The 22,841-nt window shown below is 40.9% G+C and overlaps 2 protein-coding genes across 3 annotated transcripts; one reads left to right on the top strand and one right to left on the bottom strand.

Annotated features, from left to right (window-relative positions):
* The first annotated feature begins 6 nt into the window (after positions 1 to 6).
* Positions 7 to 7,761, top strand: letmd1 (LETM1 domain containing 1). Of its 2 annotated transcripts, XM_030769756.1 has the most exons (8): positions 7 to 89; positions 2,757 to 2,872; positions 3,185 to 3,267; positions 3,576 to 3,762; positions 4,545 to 4,646; positions 4,902 to 5,054; positions 5,534 to 5,630; positions 5,991 to 7,761. In XM_030769756.1, exons 2-8 carry the CDS (start codon positions 2,810 to 2,812, stop codon positions 6,062 to 6,064), a joined length of 759 nt encoding a protein of 252 aa, XP_030625616.1. In that variant the 5' UTR covers positions 7 to 89; positions 2,757 to 2,809; the 3' UTR covers positions 6,065 to 7,761. The 2 variants fall into 2 exon arrangements, with proteins under 2 accessions (XP_030625616.1, XP_030625617.1); XM_030769757.1 differs by lacking the exons at positions 7 to 89; positions 2,757 to 2,872 and having other exon boundaries at positions 3,218 to 3,267; positions 3,391 to 3,762.
* Positions 7,762 to 8,415: 654 nt separating this feature from the next.
* Positions 8,416 to 21,571, bottom strand: cd63 (CD63 molecule). Its single transcript, XM_030768809.1, has 8 exons — positions 21,504 to 21,571; positions 20,619 to 20,704; positions 11,464 to 11,652; positions 10,793 to 10,867; positions 10,596 to 10,694; positions 9,457 to 9,600; positions 9,217 to 9,300; positions 8,416 to 8,819 (listed from the first exon to the last, which is right to left on the bottom strand). Exons 2-8 carry the CDS (start codon positions 20,682 to 20,684, stop codon positions 8,754 to 8,756), a joined length of 723 nt encoding a protein of 240 aa, XP_030624669.1. The 5' UTR covers positions 20,685 to 20,704; positions 21,504 to 21,571; the 3' UTR covers positions 8,416 to 8,753.
* Between the last annotated feature and the right edge of the window lie 1,270 nt (positions 21,572 to 22,841).

The following is a 22,841-nucleotide window of genomic DNA, read 5'->3' as shown; positions in this document are numbered from 1 at the left end:
GGGGCTTACACGGCATTCCAGTTTAGAACACGGTGTTTTGGCGTTAGAGGAGGTCTGTGCCCGCCTAGATTGGTCTGCACCCGAACAAGGTAACAACTGTCATACGACGAATCGTGAAAATGTATGATGTTTTGGTACGCGTATACAATTGGTTAGCCCGGGCATGTATTCACCTGCGGAGAGGATGCCGGTAAAGTCCCAAGTTCACATACAAACGCAGAGGGGAGAAATCCTGTTGGTCTAGCTAGACCGTGGCTCCTAAAGTGCACTCCTGAATGCAACATTTATGTAAAGATATTAAACTCTCATAAAAACACGAATAAGAATTTGTTGACGAAAGCAACGAGAATCCAATGAATGAACGACCAAAATATGCTGTCTGACTTTAATGACTCAAGGGGGTCTTCATGACAGAATCTGAAAAACACTGACTATTGAAGTATGAGAATAATCACGGTCAATTCCCCGCCTCGTAATTTAAGTTATTGCCATACCGATTGCCCTAACGTTAAGATACTCATTCACTGTAATGGCACACAAACGAGCTGAGTCTCTGCCAGCGATGAAGTAGAAACAGAACTAGAGCGTGTTTCCAGTAGCCCATGATCAGTTCCACAGCTTGTCAAAGATGCACACTGAAGTGTTCTTAGTCTTATCTCTGCCTGTGTGTGTGTGTTCTCTGTTTGATGGTGTGTCCTGTAGTATTACATCCGTCGGGCCTGAGTTACTACGGCCTATAGACTGTGCAATATGTTAGTCACGTAGGCCTACATAAGCATTTTAATGGTCAGTGACTGCCAAACGTGATTTTATTGGTTTCAAATGTGGTAGTACTGTTAGCATTTGACAGATGACTTTTTGTATATTTTGTGTAGCTTGTGTCTATTCCGATGCTACTCATCCTCCAAAGCCAGACACGGCATTGGCCGAAGGATAATTACACGGCTAAAATGGGCCAATGAGAAGTATGAACACTTTCTACAGAGACATTTCCCCAGGTTTTACATTCTGTACCACACTTTCATGAGAGGTGAGACGTTCCTTTTCCTTTATGCACAGTGTGTCTCCTAATCTCACAAAACCCACAAAGCAGCGTGGGATCTCTCTATTTTACCATTTACATTCATTTAGCTATCGTGAAAATGTGTTTTAATGCAACCTTTTTGTGTTTTTATTGGTTAATGTTTTTTACTATGTAGTCTGTTATGGATAAATACTCTAAGTTAATAAACCTAATTAAACCAAAGAAAATTGTGAGAGAGGAATGAGCAAGGAATGGTCAGAGGAATAAGCATTGCCAAATTAAAATCTGTTTAAAAGGGGTCCCGAGAATCTGTGTGATACCTCTCTAAAGCGTTTACCCAGTCATGACCTGTGAGTAAGATATGGTCACCCAGTCACCACTCTTATTTCTACTGCGTCCTCGAAATACAGCACCCAGGGGTCATCTCTTACAATCAAAACAAACAAGAGTTGTTTGGCTAGTGTGCAAAATAAGAGTGGAATGGAACAAATATGTTTGCATGTCTGAAGATTATAAAGACATGAGATTTTTTTTGTTTTGTTTTTTTACTGGAGACTTGTCTATGCTATCTGAAATGAAAAAGTTTAGGTTATTGTTTCTCCATATGGAAAATATCAGCTTTTTAAAATTTTGGGCACCCAGGGTTTAGAGGTTAGAGAACCGGGCTCGTGACCAAAGGGTTGCTGGTTCACTTCCCAGGACTGACATCCACAGCTGTGTGCCCTTGGGCAAGGGACTTAACCCCAATGCCCCCCAGGCACAAGGAATGCTGCCCACTGCTCCTGCATCTGGTGTGTGTGTTCACTACTGGTGTGTTGGATGGGTTAAATGCAGAGGGCAAATTCACTGCTTACTGCTCAGAATGTGTGCGCGTGCATGATCACAGATTTTAAAATCTTTTTTAACAGATAATTTTATATCAAATTTCAAAAGCTTGATATCAGTTTTACAAAACATGATAAAATGTTAAAATCAAAATTAAGCAAGTATAGCAGATTTCATATTTTTAAAAAAATGTTAATTAAACATGCAGTTTTGGCATTTATTCAATGAAATATGGAAACAGCGTGCTATAGACTGCTCTGCTAGCCAACACTTTATCCCACTCTTTACACAAGACATCACAGTCCACTGCCTCTCATGAAACACCGTTTCCTAAGCAACCATTCTGCTCAAGAGCCTGTTATGAAGCAGGGTTCACCTTAACAAGTTTATTTGTTTTCTGGACTGTAGAAACAGAGAATCAACATTTAAAAAATACAATTGACTCTAGAAATTAGAAAATGAAGGAATGGGGAAGCAATACACATAATACATCTCAGCCTAATTCGTAAGAGAACTACCTCTGTACCATTATGGAGAGCAACAAACTTTCAGTTTGTTACTTTTAACCAATAGTAAACTGTTGGTTGAATTTATAAATAGTAGCTTACATAACTGTGTAAAGACAACAGGCAAGAGTGGTGTAATTTGTAATGATAATAGTTCTTGCCAGTTCTCTTAACCTCAGGAGACGTCTTACGCTGTAATATAGTTTTCTCAGAATTTTGCCATTTAAGAGTAGGCTAATTTTCAGCAGTGAGTTTTGTGAATAGATCTCCTGATCACAGGAATGCGCTATGTACATTTAGAATGACTGTTAATGTCTAACTTTGTTTTTATAAGTGAAGATTTTGTTTTCATTGTCCCTGAGCTGACAATTGATCTCTACACATCATGTACTCTGTTACAGGATTTCGGCACCTCTTCCAAGATGCCAAAGAGGTTAATAAAATCAAGACCCGTATGGTAACGAGTCTGACTGATTACCGTGAGCTGCCTTATCGTGAGATGGAGAAGCTGAGACAGGTGAGTCCTGTGTTCTTACTGTAGAATAGCAGGAGACACTTAGGGTGACTTGGCGGCTGATTATTTTATTTTTTCTCTCCTCTCTATTGGACTATCCCAGAAAATCTGGTTGTCACTTTTAGCTTGTTGAATCACTAACTCATCATTTCATGTAAAACAAGACTGCACCACTGAAACTAAAAGGGGGGTTAGAACATTATTTCTGCTCGATACTTAAACGTGAGAGGCTACGTTTTTGAAGTGAAATTAAGCATATTTAATGTTGATAGTGCTGAACAGGAGTCATGTCTCAATTCCTGCCTTTTTCTGCAGTTTCGCAGAGACATGATCAAAGCCATCCCATTGGTGATTATATCAGTTCCTCCCTTTGCCAACTACATTGTGTTTGTCCTTATGTAAGTACTGCTGTGCTGCTGGCTCTGTAGTGTAAGCAAGTCTAAGGTCACTGCCAAAGCTATATTACAGACTGTCATACTTTGAATTTTACCGTTATTATTGTGTGATTTTATATATTGCAGGTTGTATGGAGAAGTAATCAAAACGTTAAGTTGTTTTACCATATTTTTAAACATTTCATGTATAAGCAATCCCTCCACCCTTGTCCCATTTTCCCTCTCAGTTTTCTCTGCTTTAGTTTCATTTATAATCCATTAATCCATCCATCCACTCATTCTCTCTTCTGTCTCACTCTCTGTATTGTCAGGTACTTCTTTCCCCGACAGCTCCTGATTCGTCACTTCTGGACCCCAGAGCAGTTGGTTGAGTTTCAGGGGATTTATCACGCCCAGAGAGCGCAGCACCACTGGACTATACTGAAAAGCTTAGAGAGGGCAGCACCACAACTGAAAGATAGCCGTCTACAAAACTCCCTTCTGCAGCTCTGCAGGAAGGTTAGCTTACCTCTGCCAACCAACCAGTAATGATTGTGTGTCCAGTGCAGCTTTGTTCACCTGTATTGGCTTTATTCACCCGTGCAGAACCCAATAATGTAATAATTTCCCGATAATGTGCTGTTTCTTTTTATTTATTTGTTTGTTTGTTTTTGGCATTGCTTGCGCTCTAAAGAAAACATCCTGTCCTGTGACCACCCTGGGCCCCACAGTGTGGGAAAAAGAATTGCTGAGATGTTATTTTTTAACAGTTTGCCAAAATCTCTGAAAACAAATTTTAATACACAGACCCAGGCTGGTGGTATGGTGGTATAATTATATATTGTATAATTATTATATGTATTATAATTGTATTGTGGTGTAAAAATGCTGGTAAGGTGGTATAATTTGTCAGCAAATAAACAGAAACAAACTGAAACTGAAGGTGGTGGTGTAACCATGATTATGGTATTGCCTATTTTAAAATAATGACTAACTTACAAAAACAATGCATTCCCAAAACATTAACACATTATTGGTGGCATGTTACTACAACATTGGCCAAGTTATTACAATATTGGGAAATTATTACAGTATTGGGTTCTACAAAAATAAAGTTAACCCAATAATGTAATAACCTCCCGTTAATGTAATAATTTATTACATCATTGGTTAAGACATTTTATTACATTATTGGGAAGTTATTACATTATTGGGTTCTACAACCCATATTGGCTTTATTCACCTGTATTGGCTCTTTCACCTGTAGATGACCTCATGTGAGGGCCTCTCTGCGTTTGTAGGTACAGAGCGGTGCCCATCCAGTTGTGTCGGATGTCCACGCAGTGAGACTCCTGTTCTCTGGCCCTCCTCTGGGAATCAGAAGTCTTCGTCCTGATCAGCTGGTTAGTGCACATGTGTCGTTTCCATCATCCACAGCAGGCCAAAACCAGATTTACTGAAATGGTAGCACAGTCACTGAAGCGGCAAAACTGCTGTAGGGTCAAAAATTCAATCACGCTCTTTTGCGTAAATAACCTCAAGTAAAATCTTTAGCCAAGCAAGTAAACAAGGATTGTTGAAACCAAGTCACTGAATCTGAATCTGTCCTTCAACCTCTTTGTCTCTCTCTCTCTCTCTCGGGCCTCACTTGCTGACAGAGACACCTGTGCCCTCTCCTCTTCCTGACGCCCCGACTCCCTGCCTTTCTTATTGGTTGGCGCCTGAATAACCATGCCTTAGAGTTGATGCACCTGGACCGTGCTGTGCTGCGACTGGGCCTGCACCAGCTGAATGACTCTGAGCTGAAACAGGTCAAAACCTCAACTAACACTCCTATTACTTATTCTGTGTGTGTAGACGTAGTTTAGCAGTGTGAGTACTTTATATTTATTATCTGGGATTGTTTTATTTTTAAAACATCTTTATCGGAGCCTTTAAACTTGAAATGTAACATTAATACGTCTTTTATTTTTCACACCGAGACCAGGTCCTGATTGACATCTAAACGTGTGGGAAGAATGTTTTAAACCGTCTGTTGTTGAGGGGGGGGGGTTGAATGGTGTGAAATGGTGTGCATTTTGACTTATAAGTTCTCATGAGAATATTGCCAAAGGACAGTACATTCATTTGTCATAGTTGACATTTCTCAAAGAAAACCACTGATATGACCTTCATGTTAAAGTGGAATAGTAGCAGTAATAAACCAAAGCCTAATTCCTCAACTCACCCCTATGAGTTGTATGTGTCCTTTGAGGAGTTTTTCCTGATTTTTCTGGTGTTTCACTCTCAGGCTTGTTATGTGAGAGGCCTAAACTCTGACAGACTCAGTCCTGCACACTGCAAGGAATGGCTCTCTCAGTGGCTTCAGTTCTCAAATCACCTGAAAGGTGAGCGTGGCCAAGCACTAAACCTCTCAGCCTTTTCTCACAGTCATCAAATCAGAACTACATTTACGGTTCTGCACTTCTAATCTAAATGGTGTGTGAGTAACAGTTTTCTACAGGTCTGATGAAATACAGGTACACACACTTTATGATGGGTGTACTTTCTGTGCAGTAAGATTAACGTGGACATGGAGTGGTACAACTCTGTACGAGTACAGCACTACTGTCAAAACAATCAATAAAAACTCTAGCCAAGCAAACTAATGCCAAAATAATAGTGAACTAATTAATTGGTTAATGTTGTTGTTATTGTCTCCTATGTCTTCCTGATCTTTGACTTCAGTCTTGTTGTCTGTTATTTAGAGTCTGAGACCTCGCTCTACCTGCATAGCATGGTCCTCCTCACAGTAAACTATGCCAAATCGCCACGCTGCTGAGAGGAGGACGAGCTGCAACCACCACCACCACCACCCCCATTTCCTTCCTCCAGTGACCATACTCAGTGAGAGAAACCCGTGGACTCACTGCCAAGCCAATCAACAGCTTGACTTGTCACCATTTGCAACCACACCATCTGTATTCAGTCTTTTTGCTGCAGAAAACTTCCTCAGAAATAGTTTTCTTCATTCCAGAGAACTGGTAAAACTCTACTGCCTCAGACAATGGAGGACATATAGGATGTTGGAACCGCTATGAACAATTTGTTGTCGGGAACTGACACTGACACTCTGTAACAACATTTACTACAGGGAGGAAAATGTCTGGAACCATTCCAGCTTCCACACAGGAGAGCTACTTCACACTGCATGTAAAATATTGATACGGTGCCTGAATGTATTGTAATTGATAATTATAGCACTTTCTCTATGATTCGTCTTTCACTCATGTGTCCTCCACCAAACAACTGAACATTTGAAATTTGTGGTGATTAACATGAAGGGCTCAGTTGGTATGATTGTTTTTCATCCTATTATATATAAATACCCTTTGGTCATATAAATATCCTGTGTTTTACACTGATAAAAACACAGCTGTATGAAACGGTTAGCTTTGTAGCAAAGAAACATTCGTTTATTTGCTGACCCATTGCACTGATTTACAAGCACAAAGTTTTACTAGCACAGATTATTGCTTTAAAGCACATGAAAAAAGCCTCTTGTCAGAGTGAGGCCACTTCTGAAAGTGGCCCTGTAAAAGAAGAGGAAATGATCTCTTTGAACATAAACACAACATATTCGACAGTCTGTTCGGAATGGGCTCTTTCGTCTCAGTAAGCAAGGCCAGTGTTGCCAAATGAAATTATGCCAAATGAGAATGTTGGATATCTTTACTGAGCGAACCACATGATAACAGGGAGTGATGATATGCAGTATCTCCCTGCTTCGTGATTTTTAAATATACATTGAGACTACTTGTATGACTCTGTGTCAACCTGATTAAGCAGAATTAATTAAATGTTTGTTATATTTCAACAAAGTCCTTTGACAGTGTGTTAGTCACTCCAGGCCAGGTATTGGTAGATCCTGGGTTGATGAAACGTTGCCCTATTGGCTGTGGTGAAGTGAAGTGATGTGATAATCCAGCTATGCCATAATGACTCTTTTGGCAGGGTTTGTAGGCACTGACTGTCCTCAGTCCAAGACGAAAATGCAATCTCTTTACAAAGTACTGTTTAGTTTAGGAAAAGTCTTAATCAGTCAGACAGTGTTTCTCTGCTCTGCAGACCCACATCTCTGCATATTCATCAGTGAATAGTCAAGCTCCTCATTAGCTGTGAAGTGGGTGTATAAGAGCAGAACATAAACATGTGTGGGCCTTCATTGGCCAGATACAGAGTGTGGGAAACCAGCATTTAAGCATCAAAGGAGAAGTGAACGTGCAAGTGCTTTTTCTGGCACTCAAGTTCCTCTGTGTACATGAAGTTTCTCACAGTGCCTTTTGGTTGTGTTGCTATACATACTGATATATGCAAGCCTGTTAACTAAACCTCATTCAGTGTGAGTGTGTTTGTTTTGTACAGAAATTATTGTGTTGTTAACTGCTTGTGTATTGTTTATTGATGATGTTTACCAGAATCAAAGTCATGGAACACAGAGATGGAAATGCTGGAAAAACTCTTGAACTAAGATGTTGAATAAATCGATATTACACTGTGCTCTACATCACAGTTACTTTCATTCAACACTGTCAGGAGAAAAAGTCAAAAAGCTTTTGGCAGATACACAGATAACTGCTTAAATAAAAGACAGAGCAGCATGAAGCTTTAACAGAGAGTTAAGTCCCTGTGAGCCCCACTGTGCTGAGATTCCATGAGTGTCAGGAACTCGTGAGAAACTCCACGATTTGACGTTTTGTCATTGGTGGTGATGGAGAATGCCGTCTCAGCTGGCTCTCCCATGTTTGGCTATGGATGAGATGAGCAAGACACCCATGGCATATGTTTCACATCAGTTTCCGTTTCATCCAATTGAATCATTCAGTGATCACCTATAGGTGAGGGTGTGATCGTCCCAAAACAAACCACTCCAATCAGGGCATAAACATCTCAGAACAGGGTCAGGGGTGTAATCCGCGCACTAGCCAAAGTGGAACCCCGTTACATGCTCTTGACCATATGGGGGGGGGGGGGGTTGTTTAAAATGTCTGATATAGTAGAGATTGAAGGTTATATCTAACATTACACCTCCTCCTTTATACACTACATGAGTACACAGACGCTCAGTGAATTTCATTTGCCATTCAGACAATTATTCTCAAAAACCTTAATTTTTAAATCATACTCTACAAATCATGGTGAAATCAGGAGTTTTATTTTCTGAATAATGACAAGGTGGACAGTGACAAAACCTGTTTACATTACACACACAATGTTTACACAACATGATCGATTTCAAAGTAGAAAACAGTAAAACAAAACAACAATTTCAGCTATTTCATATTTAAACAGAGGAAATATATATAATTATAATTTTAACGTATTAATATAAAGCGGTTTCCCCCTACCCCAGCTACTTATCTTTTTCCACCCAAGAATAAAAATCTCATGAGAGCACAGATGTATCTTTATGTTTGAGAAAAAAACAATGATATTCAGATCCTCCTGCTCCAGCACGTAAAACCATGACGTCACATGACTTCATAGCCACTGCGAATAGCTCTGATTAGCAAACAGGAGAACACCAAACCCAGAATCTGAAATAAAATACATGGACATCAGCGAGTGTGTATGTGTGTGTATGTGGGTGCACATTCATGACTAGCTCCACTTTCTCCAAGCTCTACTCCTGAGCAGCGTACTACAAAGTTGTTTTTCTTTGTTAGCTGGAGAATATCAAGCCAAAAGTCTGAATTGTCCAACAGGAGTAGATGCAGGGATGTTCCTATTGAACAACTTAAACATTATGTAGCCAACTAAGAAAGCCTGCTTTGTAGTGGTACATTCTAGACTCTATGATGGAATTACATGCCAGCCAAACATAAACACAAAAGCCTGTTCCAAATTGCCTACAAACTGCCAAGCTCTTCAGTAGCTGAATAAAAAGAGCAGGGAAGGAGAAGAGAAGGAGAGAGATGAAGTCAGTGTTCTGACCTGGAAGAGGGCAATCACCAGAGCCCCCACTGCCACCCACAGGATGTTGTCCCTCAGCAGCTTCTCCACCACACTCTGACAGCCCTGTCACCCAAACAAACACAAACAGGCTTGAAGTCTGCTCTCCGAATAAAGATCGAGTCCTCGAAAACAACGCAGTCTGGGTTTATGAAAACTCACTGAGAGTCTTGGACTCATAACAAGCATAAAAATAAAATCCAAAAAGCATAATACTCTTACCACCAGATAGATCTTGTTGCTATCTTCAATGGCTCCATCTCCGCATTTGGCAGTGACATTTTTGCAGCAAGAGTCAGGGACAGACTTCTTGTCTGGTTTAAAGTTCAGCCAGTCAGAGGAGTTATGCACGCCACAGCACCTCAGCTACACAGAGAGAATTTCAAAACCATATTTAAAACATAACTCAGGTTCAGACGTCCTGTCAGTTAAAAGTCTCTTGGCCTGACAGAGAGAGAGCAGGAAATAGAGTGAGGGTGTCATCTGACAGAGCTGCAGCCATCCTGATTTCAGTCACTCGCTTCTTACACATGGGAAAAAAAACCCCAGCACAAACGGGTAATAGCGTACATTAGCGAAACAGTCATTATAGTACCTTGTGAATTCTCTTAGTGTTTCAGAATAATTCATCATATGTGCTGATCATATGTATATATGTTGAGAATTTTCAGAAAAGAAAAAGATGAAGTTGCCCAGAAGTGTTGATGTGGAATGATGGTGAAACCACGGCTGTTCTCAGTGCCTAGTTCAGAAACACCAAATCTGCTATTCATTCATCTCAATTCCACAAGAAGATACATGCAGAAACCAAACAAACAGCTCCAACAGGACTGGAAGGAAGAAGCATTTATTTTGACCTTTAATTACTTTCAGTTTTGAACTAAGTCAAATAAGGAAGAACTGAAATATGTTTCCCAGATAAACAGTGTGTTTGATCTTGGTGAAGGGCTGAAATGTGATATCTGAGCGGAGCAGTCAGAGAGCAGGATGGGAACAGAGGGAAATGAACAGGCTGAGTTGACAGAGAAAATGTATCCTGTTTGAACAGGTGGAGGAAAGGAGTTTCTGCACGAGAAAAGCTCTCCACAGACAAGCAGCTAAAAACTGCTTTTTAATGTTTCAAAACATTAAAGTATAATGTGCATGAGAAAAATATGAGCTAAAAAGGTTACTTTAAATCATCAGCACCACAATGGCTGCACTAATGCTACAACAAAATGTTTTGGTGACACTCTTCTCACACATGTACTCAGTCCTGACATTTCACAAATTCATTTTATTTCTTTACAAGAACATGAAAACATATTGTGTTCAGCTCATCTGCTGAAATGACAGAAAACATGGTTGTGCAGTGAACTGACCTGTTGCTGCATATCGTCCACGGTCTTCTTATAATCACTGGAGGCATTGTTGTACTGATTAATCATGTCTTTGAAACTGTTCTCCACTACATCATTCAGCTGTGGAAAGAGGAGACCAGGACATTAAAGCCACTGAATGGCAACAGCAAATGCTCCTACATTCACTTCTGTGGCCTATGAATGAGACATGCACTTACCTTTCCTCTGAAGATGTAACCAGCTATAGCCGTTCCAATTTCAATGATAATGATTAGACTGAGAAGGATGGCAAACTGGAGGAAAACACAATCACACAATCACTTTACCATAAAGTACAGAGTGGCTTCACTTTGACCACTGTAACTTTACCTTCCCACTAACTGAGCCAAGTAAAATAAGCCAAATAAAATGAGCCAAGTAAGATTTTTTTTCCCTCTCTCTCTAAGAAGTCATGTTACGTCCTGCATTGAAGGGAACCCGGATTGCATGCTGTCATGTTCTAACACTAAACATAATAACACCTTATTTGTCTTCAGACTGTTTATTTGAGCCATTGTAGCACCATGTATCACACCTCATTGGAGGTTGGTCAGACTGGTTTTGTGGCCTCTCTCCTTTTTGCACAAATGCTAGGCACGACAGTGCTGCTTTCTGCATATAAACACAAGCTTCAGTTTATATGCAACGGCCTAACCATGAGATGCCAGGGCAGGGTAAAGGGGCAGGCTTTGACTTCAGCTCAGAAAACGCACAGCTTAAGTTACTTTTGAAACAGAAAACAAAACACACACACACAGAAAACACACACACAAAAACACACAAAACAAACACAAACACACACTGAAAACACAATCTAAAGTCACTCAGCAGGTGGGCGAGGGTATGTTACCATGGTGACCATGCAGCGGCTCTCCTTCCAGGCTCCGCAGCAGCCGAAGAAGGCGATGAAGAAGATGACAACACCCACTATGATGAGGACAAGGGGAGCAGTGGAGCTGGAAGGGCCTTTGATAACCAGAGTGTTATGGAGGGCCACCTGCACCAGTACTCCCAGTATGATGAGAGCCAGGCCACAGAGCTGGAGAGACAGGGAAAAGGAGCAAAACACAGAGGCATTCAACAAACACACAGCCCATGTACATCACCCAGCCAACATACACCCAACACCTGCTCCTACACCAGTGTCAGAGTAATACACGTTTCACGTCCAGATTAGAGAGACAAGTGTAAGGGAAAAAAACAGGGAGTGGAAGAAAACTAATTTGAGAGGAGTCTGCACCCTGCTGTCAGGTTTCCCAGGCAACCAGATGGCCGTCCTCTGTAAATTCAAAACACTTTGTAAACTGAACAGCTACATTTGTAGATTCAGTTTGCCCCCAGTTGTGTTGCTATGTTTAAAACAGCATTGTGAGTCAAAAGTAAGGTCAAACTAGTATACAGTGGGCTACCCCAGGCCTCCACACCACAGACGCTCTGAGTGTCTTCACCAACCAATCAGTAAATCCCATTAAGACCACCACTAAGGACAGAGACTCCACAACCAGACCAGACACTATCCTGAAGGTCACTTTTACTGTCTCCTTGAAATCTGAAAAAAACTGAACAGAACTATGTGTGCGTACTGTTCTGCTCAGGTGTAGGGTTAACACATGCGACCACATTTTTCCCAGCGCGCTGTGCGAAGACCCGCCCCCACTCTGCCAAATTTCTGTGGCTCAGATGTGATAAAACAGCCAACATTATGCATTGCATTTATTGCAAAGAGTGCAGCCAAGCCATGGCTGGGAACAGTGCTTTTGCTGTCGGAGCATTGACGTTCCGAATTGAAACGTAAAAAAAAATCACAATGTCGCCAAGAAACACGTCCTACATTAATTTTTTTTAATTGCCTCGGCAAAAGTGAGCGTGCACGACTTTCACTCACAGCCCATCAGTCTACGTATTCTTTATAAGCTGCTGCTGAAATGAATGACAGGTCAGACACCCCGTATCGCAACTGTAGCGTACTCAGTAACAAAATCAGTCCAATCTTCCGTTCTTTGTTTGCATTGAGACGGAATATGGAGTAAAGCACAGAATACTGCCGCATTTTTATTCATCAAGCACAGTTGAAGCAGAAGTAACGGAAAACGTATGCCCTGTCACAACAAACGCACAATATAATGCTGTCACAACCAGGGGCGGATTTATTCACTTTGGGGCCTAAGGCAAACACAGGCAAATCCCTTGTTCTCCCCCTCTTTCATTTAGGGCTGCCGGCTATTTTTCTATCAATTAATCGACCAACTATTTTACTGATTAGCAGTGGTGGAATGTAACGAAGTACAAGTACTTCGTTACTGTACTTAAATACATTTTTCATGTATCTGTACTTTACTCAAGTAGATTTAGTTGTGGGTACTTTTGACTTTTACTCCACTACATTTTACAGCAAATATCTATACTTTCTACTCCACTACATTTCTACAATGCGTTGCGTTACACGTTACAGTCACATTGCGTTTTTTCGTTTGTTTGTTAGTTTTAAAGTAATCAATGGCGAGAGGGGAATCGGTCCACTGAACCAATCAAAGCGGGCAGGTAATGTTAGACCCTCCTTCAACAATAGCTGGGCGCGCCCGCAGCAGCAGCACTAACCGGTGATAAAACACCCTAAATGGATTCGAGAGGCCACCACGGAGATTCAATCATTAGACATGCGCCACCCATGGCCTTATTTAAAGGAGTTGTTTGAGATAACCGGTTTTAAAAATGATTCATGGAGATTCCGGTGCCATCTTTGTCTCCCTTGAAAACACGAGATACTCGCTTTCAAAAATTCGCCGTCAAATTTGAAGAAACATATTGAGGTAAATTAACGCTACCTGACTTTTGCATGTTAAATTAATTTAGGTTAGTGAAGTCTTATGTGACCTTAGCTAGCCTCTTGTTCAAATGCACCATTAGCAGCAAGTAAACACGATTAAATTATTATAATCTAACGTTAACTGGCAAGTAACACATGCATAACGCAATGTAGCCTTGGTCCTGGGTGTTTGCTTGGATGCTAGATCCCGGGAACAGCGGTGGTTATGTTTCTTGTGTGGCTAGGGGCTCTTTAGCCCTGTGCTAAAATTAGTTGGTATTATAGAATGACAGGATTAACATCGTAGTAATTGCTTTAAAGATACCTTTGTCTTAATTACACTAAAATGGAATTTAAAGGTCAGACTGTCAACCGTACTTGGCATGCTTATATTGAGCCAAACCAAATTTCCATCTCCTGTAAGAACAGTCTGGCAGAAGTACACATTTTGTAAGAGATAATATGTTTAAATCCTGTGTTAGGATCAGTGCCTCTTCCTTTGTTAGGTGTGTTTAATGCCCCTTTTTTCAGGCAGACAACTTTGACTTGAATGTGTTTTACTGCAGTCAATATAACACAATGGTTTTGCATTGTGTTATATTGTGTTTGGTTTTATTTACAGTTAAATAAAAACTTTCAAAGGTATAATCAGTCCTCTTTCTTATTTTGCTTAATGGCATTTAACTGCAGGTCTGAAATTCTGATTCATAGAATCGTAAGTCCAAGTGTGAACTGTGTCACAGAGGGTAAACAATAAAAACAATAACCTTTCAAATAATTGATAAGAGATTGTTTGCCAGTGTTATCAGTAGCATCATCTGCAGCATTGTTAATTAAAATGGCACAGCCCATACTATTGATGTATTAACAAAATATACATACAGTAGGCACACTTAATGATATTGTAGACCATTGCATTAGGGAATACATTCAGAAAGTACTTTTACTTTTAATACTTTAAGTATATTTAAAAGCAGGTACTTACTTTTACTCAAGTAAAAAGGTTAATGTGGTACTTTACTTTTACTAGAGTACATTTTTGTCTGTTTATTTGTACTTTTACTTAAGTACGGTGTTTGAGTACTTCCTCCATCACTACTGATTAGTTGATCAATCTAGAGTAGCGCCTGCGTGTTTTCTCCTCAGGTGCTCGTACGTTAGTGCAGTTGTGGTGTGCCATCGAAACTTTGCACACAAACCACCTTTTTGTTTTGTGATAGTGTGAGGTACCTCCATACTTTCGAGGCCTTGAGTCTTTGGAAACTTTTACACTGAACCTCTTTCACAACCGTGTCGTATATGCTGCAGCCGCCATGATTTTTTAAAACTGTAGTGTTGACTGGAGCCAAAAACGACTGACGTCATTTACGCATCAGTTTACGTAGCGATACTGAAGAAAAAACATTTGTTCGAATTAACTGAAGCGTTTTAGAAATAAAAAATTTGTTCACTTTTCGCTTTTTCGGTAGTACCAAAGTGGCGAAAAGTGAACAAATTAACAGTTATTAATACACAGTTTTGTTGAATACTTGTCTCTGATTGGTCAATTACGGCATTCTACGGCCTGTTATTTCTGAATAGCTGACCGCTGCTATGAATAACAGACGTTTGCTATGGACCTATGTTTTTAACGAAAGCAGTAAAATCATTTTTAAATCAATAAAACAGCTTTTCAATCAATCAAACTTTTCTGTCAAATTATTGATTTCTTTACTAAGCTCCACTTCGCGTCGGGGTTTATTTCGCACTAATGACCAGCTTGCTGTACATTATCCCTTAGATACTAGTTCTGATTGAAAGTTTACACGAGTTGGCTACTGTCTTCCTGAATCATTTCTACAGATGCGCAATAAGATCATGGAAAAGTCTAATGTAATCGGGGATTGGGGGGGGGGGACTCATGAATTAGGCATTCTGATGGCATTTCAGGGTATGGATTTTTAGAAAGACATAATAAATTAGCGAAAAGTTTAAAAAAAAAAAAAAACTGTCTTAACCATACGATTATGAGGCATTTTTGCCGACCCTTGCCTAATGGTAAAGTCCGCCTCTGGCAAGACTAGGGGGTTTCCATCCAACTATTTAATGCAAGTTAACGTTTAAACTTTGCATCAAATCTTTTCAGTCGCATTAGAAATTAATTTGCTGAAAAGAGGTGATTAGCATAGGGTAAAATGATACTGGTTGATGGAAACAGGTTTAGTCGCATCAGCAAGGGGTCTGTTGCGATTTTATAACGGATTTCGTGATGGAGGAGAGTGTAAATTTGTAATCCGCATAACACGGATGATGGAAACGCGCACAGACGTTTCCTTAGCCGAATTTTCATGTTTGCGCTTAAAATAGGTGAATGTGTTGGGTGGAAAACTAGCCGCTATCCCCTGTTGAAAGTTTACGTCGCTGGAACTATAAAGTCAAAACCAAACTTTTAAATTGGCTAATATATGTCAGTCAAACTCATCCAGCACTATACAAAAAATTAAACACATTTTCATTATTTCAGGAACACTCGTGCTGATATCAACCAATTTTACAAACATTGGTGGGGCTATGCATCTTTTGGGCGGGCCTAAACCCTTCAGGCCTATCTGTTGGCGATGCGCCATGATGACCTGTGCCATGACAGGTGCATGGCCGGCAGAGCACCCCCCCTCCCCTGCACCTTTATTCCTGTTCACAATCATTTACATAATGTGTAAAGAAATTATTTGTATGGGAACTGACAAAAAAGGTAGTGCTTAAAATGTATTACTGCTGTGCCGAAAGGCGCAATGAAAATTTCGGTGCGCCCAAAATTTATGTGCTGGTGCACCTAAATGAAAAAGTTAGGCACACCGAAGCAACCAATGTAAAAAGTTAGTCTGGAGCCCTGGTTAATCAGGGTGACTCAGTGGAACACATTATGATAATTCTGCACAGAGGAACATCACTATTTGCCAAAGGCGAGTCCTTCATTTTCATTCCAGTACTTCATCCTGTTACTGTGTGGCAGAGCATAAACAAAGCCTGGACCTGGAAATCAAACAAAGACGTCCACCAGTCACATGCTGCCACAAACTCTGGGCATGAAGAATGTGCACAAACCTCCTAACTGTGAATGTTTTACTGAGCCGGCTCAAGATACTGCCAGCATCAACCAGTGCTATGAGTACACACTCTCCCAATAGGGCCAGGCCAGAGCATGTGTTGGGAGAATGTAGTGTTCTTCTCTGGGACTTCAATCTCAAAGTTAGATAAGTTCATTACAGTACAAAACTGCCCTGTTTCAGACCACCCAGTTCAGGTGTCAGATTCACGCCACACTTCATACAGATGTGCAGTTTGAATCATGAGGCCATGGAAACAATTGATACTCACACCACATTTGGTGTGAAAGGACACAGAGAGGGAGAGAGAGAGAGAAAAGAGAGAACAACATCCTACCTTTACACCTCCTCATACTGTCTCCACTGTCTCCATCACAACATCCTACCTTTACACCTCCTCATACTGTCTCCACTGTCTCCATCACAACACACTACCTTTACACCTCCTCAAACTGTCTCCACTGTCTCCATCACAACACACTACCTTTACACCTCCTCATACTGTCTCCACTGTCTCCATCACAACACACTACCTTTACACCTCCTCATACTGTCTCCACTGTCTCCATCACAACATCCTACCTTTACACCTCCTCATACTGTCTCCACTGTCTCCATCACAACACACTACCTTTACACCTCCTCATACTGTCTCCACTGTCTCCATCACAACACACTACCTTTACACCTCCTCATACTGTCTCCACTGTCTCCATCACAACATCCTACCTTTACACCTCCTCATACTGTCTCCATCACAACACACTACCTTTACACCTCCTCATACTGTCTCCGCTGTCTCCATCACAACACACTACCTTTACACCTCCTCATACTGTCTCCGCTGTCTCCATCACAACACACTACCTTTACACCTCCTCATACTGTCTCCACCGTCTCCATCACAACACACTACCTTTACACCTCCTCATACTGTCTCCACTGTCTCCATCACAACACACTACCTTTACACCTCCTCATACTGTCTCCACTGTCTCCATCACAACACACTACCTTTACACCTCCTCAAACTGTCTCCACTGTCTCCATCACAACACACTACCTTTACACCTCCTCATACTGTCTCCACTGTCTCCATCACAACACACTACCTTTACACCTCCTCATAGTGTCTCCATCACAACACACTACCTTTACACCTCTTCATACTGTCTCCACTGTCTCCATTACAACACACTACCTTTACACCTCCTCATACTGTCTCTACTGTCTCCATCACAACATCCTACCTTTACACCTCCTCATACTGTGTCCACTGACTACATCACAACACCCTGCAATGTCCTTACTGTGTGAGGCAGTGAGCCACTGGCCTAGTTCTGCTGCTTTTACTGCCACACAAAGCCACTTACACAGAAAACCATGCCAAAGTCAATATTTGAATGGTGTGTGACAGCAGGTACCCACAGACGCAGGGAAGGTTTAAAAGGAAATGAACCTGGTTAATATAACACAGACAGGGAAAGAGAGAGACAGGGTAATAGAGAGAGAGACAGACAGAGAAAGGCAGAGAGAGAGACAGAGAAAGACAAAGGGATGGGGTTTTGAATGAATCAATAAATAATGGTTTGGGAATAAATCAGGACCAAGTCTATTCCCTTCAAGTGAAAACACTGTGTGTTTCTCTCTGAAACCCACTCTCTGTGAAAAGGTCTAAAGGGTAGCGAACCGGGCTTGTGACTGGAGGGTTGCCGGTTCGATTCCCAGGCCCTACATCCACGGCTGTGTGCCCTTGAGCAAGGCACTTAACCCCAATGCTCCCCGGTCGCTCACCAAGGAAGGCTGACCACTGCTCCTGCGTCTGGTGTGTGTGTTCACTACTGGTGTGTTGGATGGGTTAAATGCAGAGGACAAATTCACTGCTCACTGTTCACAGTGTGTGTGTGCAATCACAGAAACTTAAAAAAAAAATTAAAAAAAAAAAAAAAAGAAGGCTGCGTGTGAGTGTGTGTGTGCACGTGTGCGCATGTGCAACGACCATTCTGAGAGAGGGGGATGTTGACCACACATGTCATGACCTTTTTTGTCTACAGAATGTGTCATCGTTAAATGGAAACTGAGAAAAATGTGGACCTCCACATGATGAGTCACATGACTCAGCGCTGCAAAGTCCATCTGCTCACTGAGCCATCGCCGCTGCTAGCCTCTTCCCTGTTCAACCTTTCTCTCCCCTAGTAAAACTCATTCTCTCCAGTACTGAGGAGCCCCAGAGAAAAATCATTCTAAGGCTCATTTTCTTCCTCCTCTCACAAAAAATACAACATTCACTGCCCAGAATCCCAGTTTCCCTCACGTTCTTGTGTGAAGTCAAACGTATTATCACACGCACACCTGACAGAACAGCCATTTATGCTACTGAAAAGTGGTGAGAAAGCTTAAATGAAGCAGCTCTTTATAAGACAAAACAGGTGTGTGATTTGTTTTGATACACATAACACACCATGATGGTTTTTATGTGTGAGAGGCCCCAGTGATAGTAGAAAAAGCCAGGAGCTGTCTTTACTATGACTCAGTATCATTTTCATTGACTAATGTGTATTAGACTTTCACAGTTTCCTCTCTCGCAGTTCTGTGACTGAGACTCCAGAGGAGAGGGGTGACAACACACCACACAGGATGGAGAAAGTCTGTGGGGTTGTGTGGATGTGTTCATACATCTTCTGTCTATGAAACACTCAAATTCTGGCAGTGCTTGGAGGGAGACAAGTTTCGTGGAAAAAAAGGCCTTTGGCAGCAGAGGTAAACTTGCTTTGGCGAGCTCACTGGTTTCAGGTTACAGTTTCAGGCCGTGAGCAAACAATGAAGAAATGATTATTACTAAGCATGGGAACAGCTCACTTCAGTCACGTTAAAATAATACAGTCCTGTGAGAGGTCCTGGATGTTCAGTGTGTTTGCATACAGTCATCACCAAATGGAACAAGAGAAAGCCCCTCAATCCTAATTTCATTCACTTAAAAATTGCCCTTTGTTATACAACAGAGTCTGTTCTCTCAAGGACCTGAAGTTTAGTTTTAAAACGCAGCCTGCCTTATGAAGTTTGGATAATCAGATTACAATGCTTTTGGCAGACTGGAGCAGGCTGTAGAACCAGTTAACACAAGCACTTTTTAAATGATAAAGGACTGGAAGGCACCCCCAGGGTACAGCAGTCTCCCAAACCTCAGGGACCCTGTGAGACACTTTTAGGCAGGAATATGATGGCTCAAGGGCTTAGACTACTACATTCACTCACATTACACACACAATCTGCATCACTCCAAACTCTTTACTCTAAACAGCTTTAGCTTACTTTACTTTACTTTCAACAACTTATTAACCACTGCAAACAAGAGGATGCTAAATATCCAACTCATACATTAACTCTTATTTGAAATTCAAACTTCTATCTGCTGCACAGACTGCAATGCTATATGGTCTCTGAATGAGGAAAATCTATAAGGAGAAGTTGGCCAACACAGAGTTACAACCAATTTCAAAACACTGACATTAGAAGCCCAATGACCACAACTGTCACTAACCGCATCCACCCATGTTCTAGTATCTAAGAGAAGGATCAGCGCTGGTTCTGACTCAATACAGTTCAAATCATATGACCCTCAGTGGACCAGAGATCCCCAACACATTCAAACTGTATACAGGGGGCCGCTTCAGCCTAACTAACACACCCAGCACAGCTTTACAGGTTCTGGATCAGTTGAATCAGGCTTTGAAGTGATGGATCACAATTATATGCCTCTAGGAGAGGGCTGAGAAATGTGGAACTCCAGTAGTTCATTCAATACCATGTAGGTCAAATTAAAGAAGTGAGAGAAATAAAAAGAACCACATGCTTTCAGAGTTCACAGAAACTAAACACTGTGTGACATTTTCTCTGAAATCCATGTGTGAAATTTGTGCTAACAGCAAATGTCAGTCAGTCTACAGAGGTGTGACACAGCATGATACGTTGTTACTCAATCTTCCAAGGGCTATATTTCATAATCAAGTGCTCAGACACCTCACAATAACTGAATGACTGAATAAAAATATCACAAAGAGCTCATTAAAGACAATTTCTATGTCCTTTAATTTCTATGGCACCTGTACTCACCCAGAAGATGAAGTTAAAGAAGAAGAGCAAGAACTTCACACATTTCATTCCTCCTTCCACAGCCATGGTGTCTGATGATCAGGGCTCTGAAAATGATGTAGAGGGTTTAAGAAAAATGGGCTCCACCAATAGACTGTCAGTGCAGAGGCGAACACACCTACAGAGCACAGCGTAAACACGATAAAATGGTGTTACTTTCACCACGACTAGTCTTTGAGTACTCGGAAACATACCCTGAGGCTCAACAAAGTGCCAAATGTCGACTTCTGCTGATTTCACAGTCTGCTGAAGACCATGAATCAACATAAAAGCAACATAAGATTTATGAAGACGGAAAAATGTTTTACCCGCGGAGGCATCGCTGCATTTCTCTGCATGCATCGCATTAGTCAGAGCATAGTCAGCCTACTTTTTATCCCATTCTCAATTCATCAGTGAAAAAGCGGACGCCATGACATATTTTGAAATCAAAGATCATACTCAACAGATACAACATAAGTGATTTAAAACACTGTTCTACAAGCAATGACAAGAGTAAAAAATTAATTGCTAAATGAAAACAATTAGGCTACGACGTAACAAGCTGAAATAGTTGCTTAAACTATAGCCAACCTGAAGAGATGCGAAGAAGTCCAGACTACACAATGTAACCTTTGACTTGGCTTAACTTAATTACTGCGCTGTGAATTAGATAATGTCGTGGGTAAATAAAACAAATGGGAAGTCACAACAAGTTGCTGATAGAATCGTGTCTAAAATACATGGAACATTCTCCCCCTTGTTTCCAAAACTGGAATTAATCTTCTTCAAAACTCGTCGCAAACTTGTCTTGAGTAGTAAAAGAAAAAACAAAAAGAAAACAAAAGTAATAACGAAAGCACGTACCTTATGCGAAATAACGTTTCCTCCGTAGCGGACTGAGTGATGGACTACTTTACTGTGTTTTATTGTCCAGTTTTCTAGCCACTCCCTTAGTTAAACGATTTTTGTTCCTGAGCACAGAAGATCATGTGATACTCAGAGATGACGTGTTCTTCTTAATGTTAAATTACTTCAATAGATCATAGAGCAACCAAACGACTAAAAGTTCGCACTGGAGAGTACAATCCAGAAATAACAGAAAGAAATATTTATTTCACATGTATTGTGACGGATATTCTCAGCGGAAATGTGTGAATGTGACTGGTTTGAAGAACTTTTGGTGTGGTATAAAAACAAGGGAAACGTAGAGGTATAACAGGATATGTTCTGTGATTCGTGTGCAGCAGTTATGGGGAATTTGAAAGACACTTATGGTAAACACCGGATTATTCATTTCAGGAAGCTCTGACGTTATCTCTCACATCACTGAACATTGCATAGCGAGAGAGCGGGGCTCTTTTAGTGTGTGTGTGTGTCTGTATGTGTGTTAGTTTTCATATCTCACCATCAACTGTGTTTACATGGTCCAAAGTTAAGCTTCTCTGTAATGAAGAGCAGAGTCACATATCAAATTACTGTACTGCCTTGTTTACATCAGTGCTTCGACCGCTCAGTGTGATAACTTACACCAAATAGCAATACTTCTTATGTTGGGGGGTCGTTATAACTATCGCTATGAGTGTATAGTATACTCCAGCGCGTCCATCTGCAAACGAACAATGACGCTTAACTTTAACCTAAGGGCCCTTAACCTAAGGTCGGTCGTTTCATGTGCTCCTGTGTCTTAACCTTGTCCGGTGACAATTTCACGGGTGAATAAAGGTCCATACATCTAACAGTTTACTATCTTTGTTTTACGTCCTACGACAGAACTTAGTTGAGAGGGACAGCTTTGTGTTTGACCTATGAGTGTGTGTGACGTAACAGAATGAGGGCTGAATAACACCAACGTCTCACCAGACAGATTAACATTTCGGTCACACTATGGCCTGGAGGCCCGCTCACGGTAGAACAAAGCACATTTTTGTCTGCTGTGCTTTCAGTTCTGCGAGGACCGGGATTTGGAAAGCATAAAACATAAGCTGTGTGAAAAATACAATTCACAACCACTTTGTGTTGGGTTTTTTTATCTTTATTACTGAAAGATCGATGTTTATAAACAATATATTGAACTTAATACATATTGAACTTAACATATTGAACTTAACACAGAAGGATAAATCTAATGTTTTGCATGCATGTGTCTTAAATTAATTAAATTCCGTCCCTCAATAACACGGAGTTAATATTTCTACATATGTA

This window comes from Chanos chanos, chromosome 3 (assembly GCF_902362185.1).
Source record: "Chanos chanos chromosome 3, fChaCha1.1, whole genome shotgun sequence".
Lineage (NCBI taxonomy): Eukaryota > Metazoa > Chordata > Actinopteri > Gonorynchiformes > Chanidae > Chanos > Chanos chanos.
The sequence above is the reverse complement of the archived record's forward strand: the minus strand, read 5'-3'. Positions and strand labels throughout refer to the sequence as shown.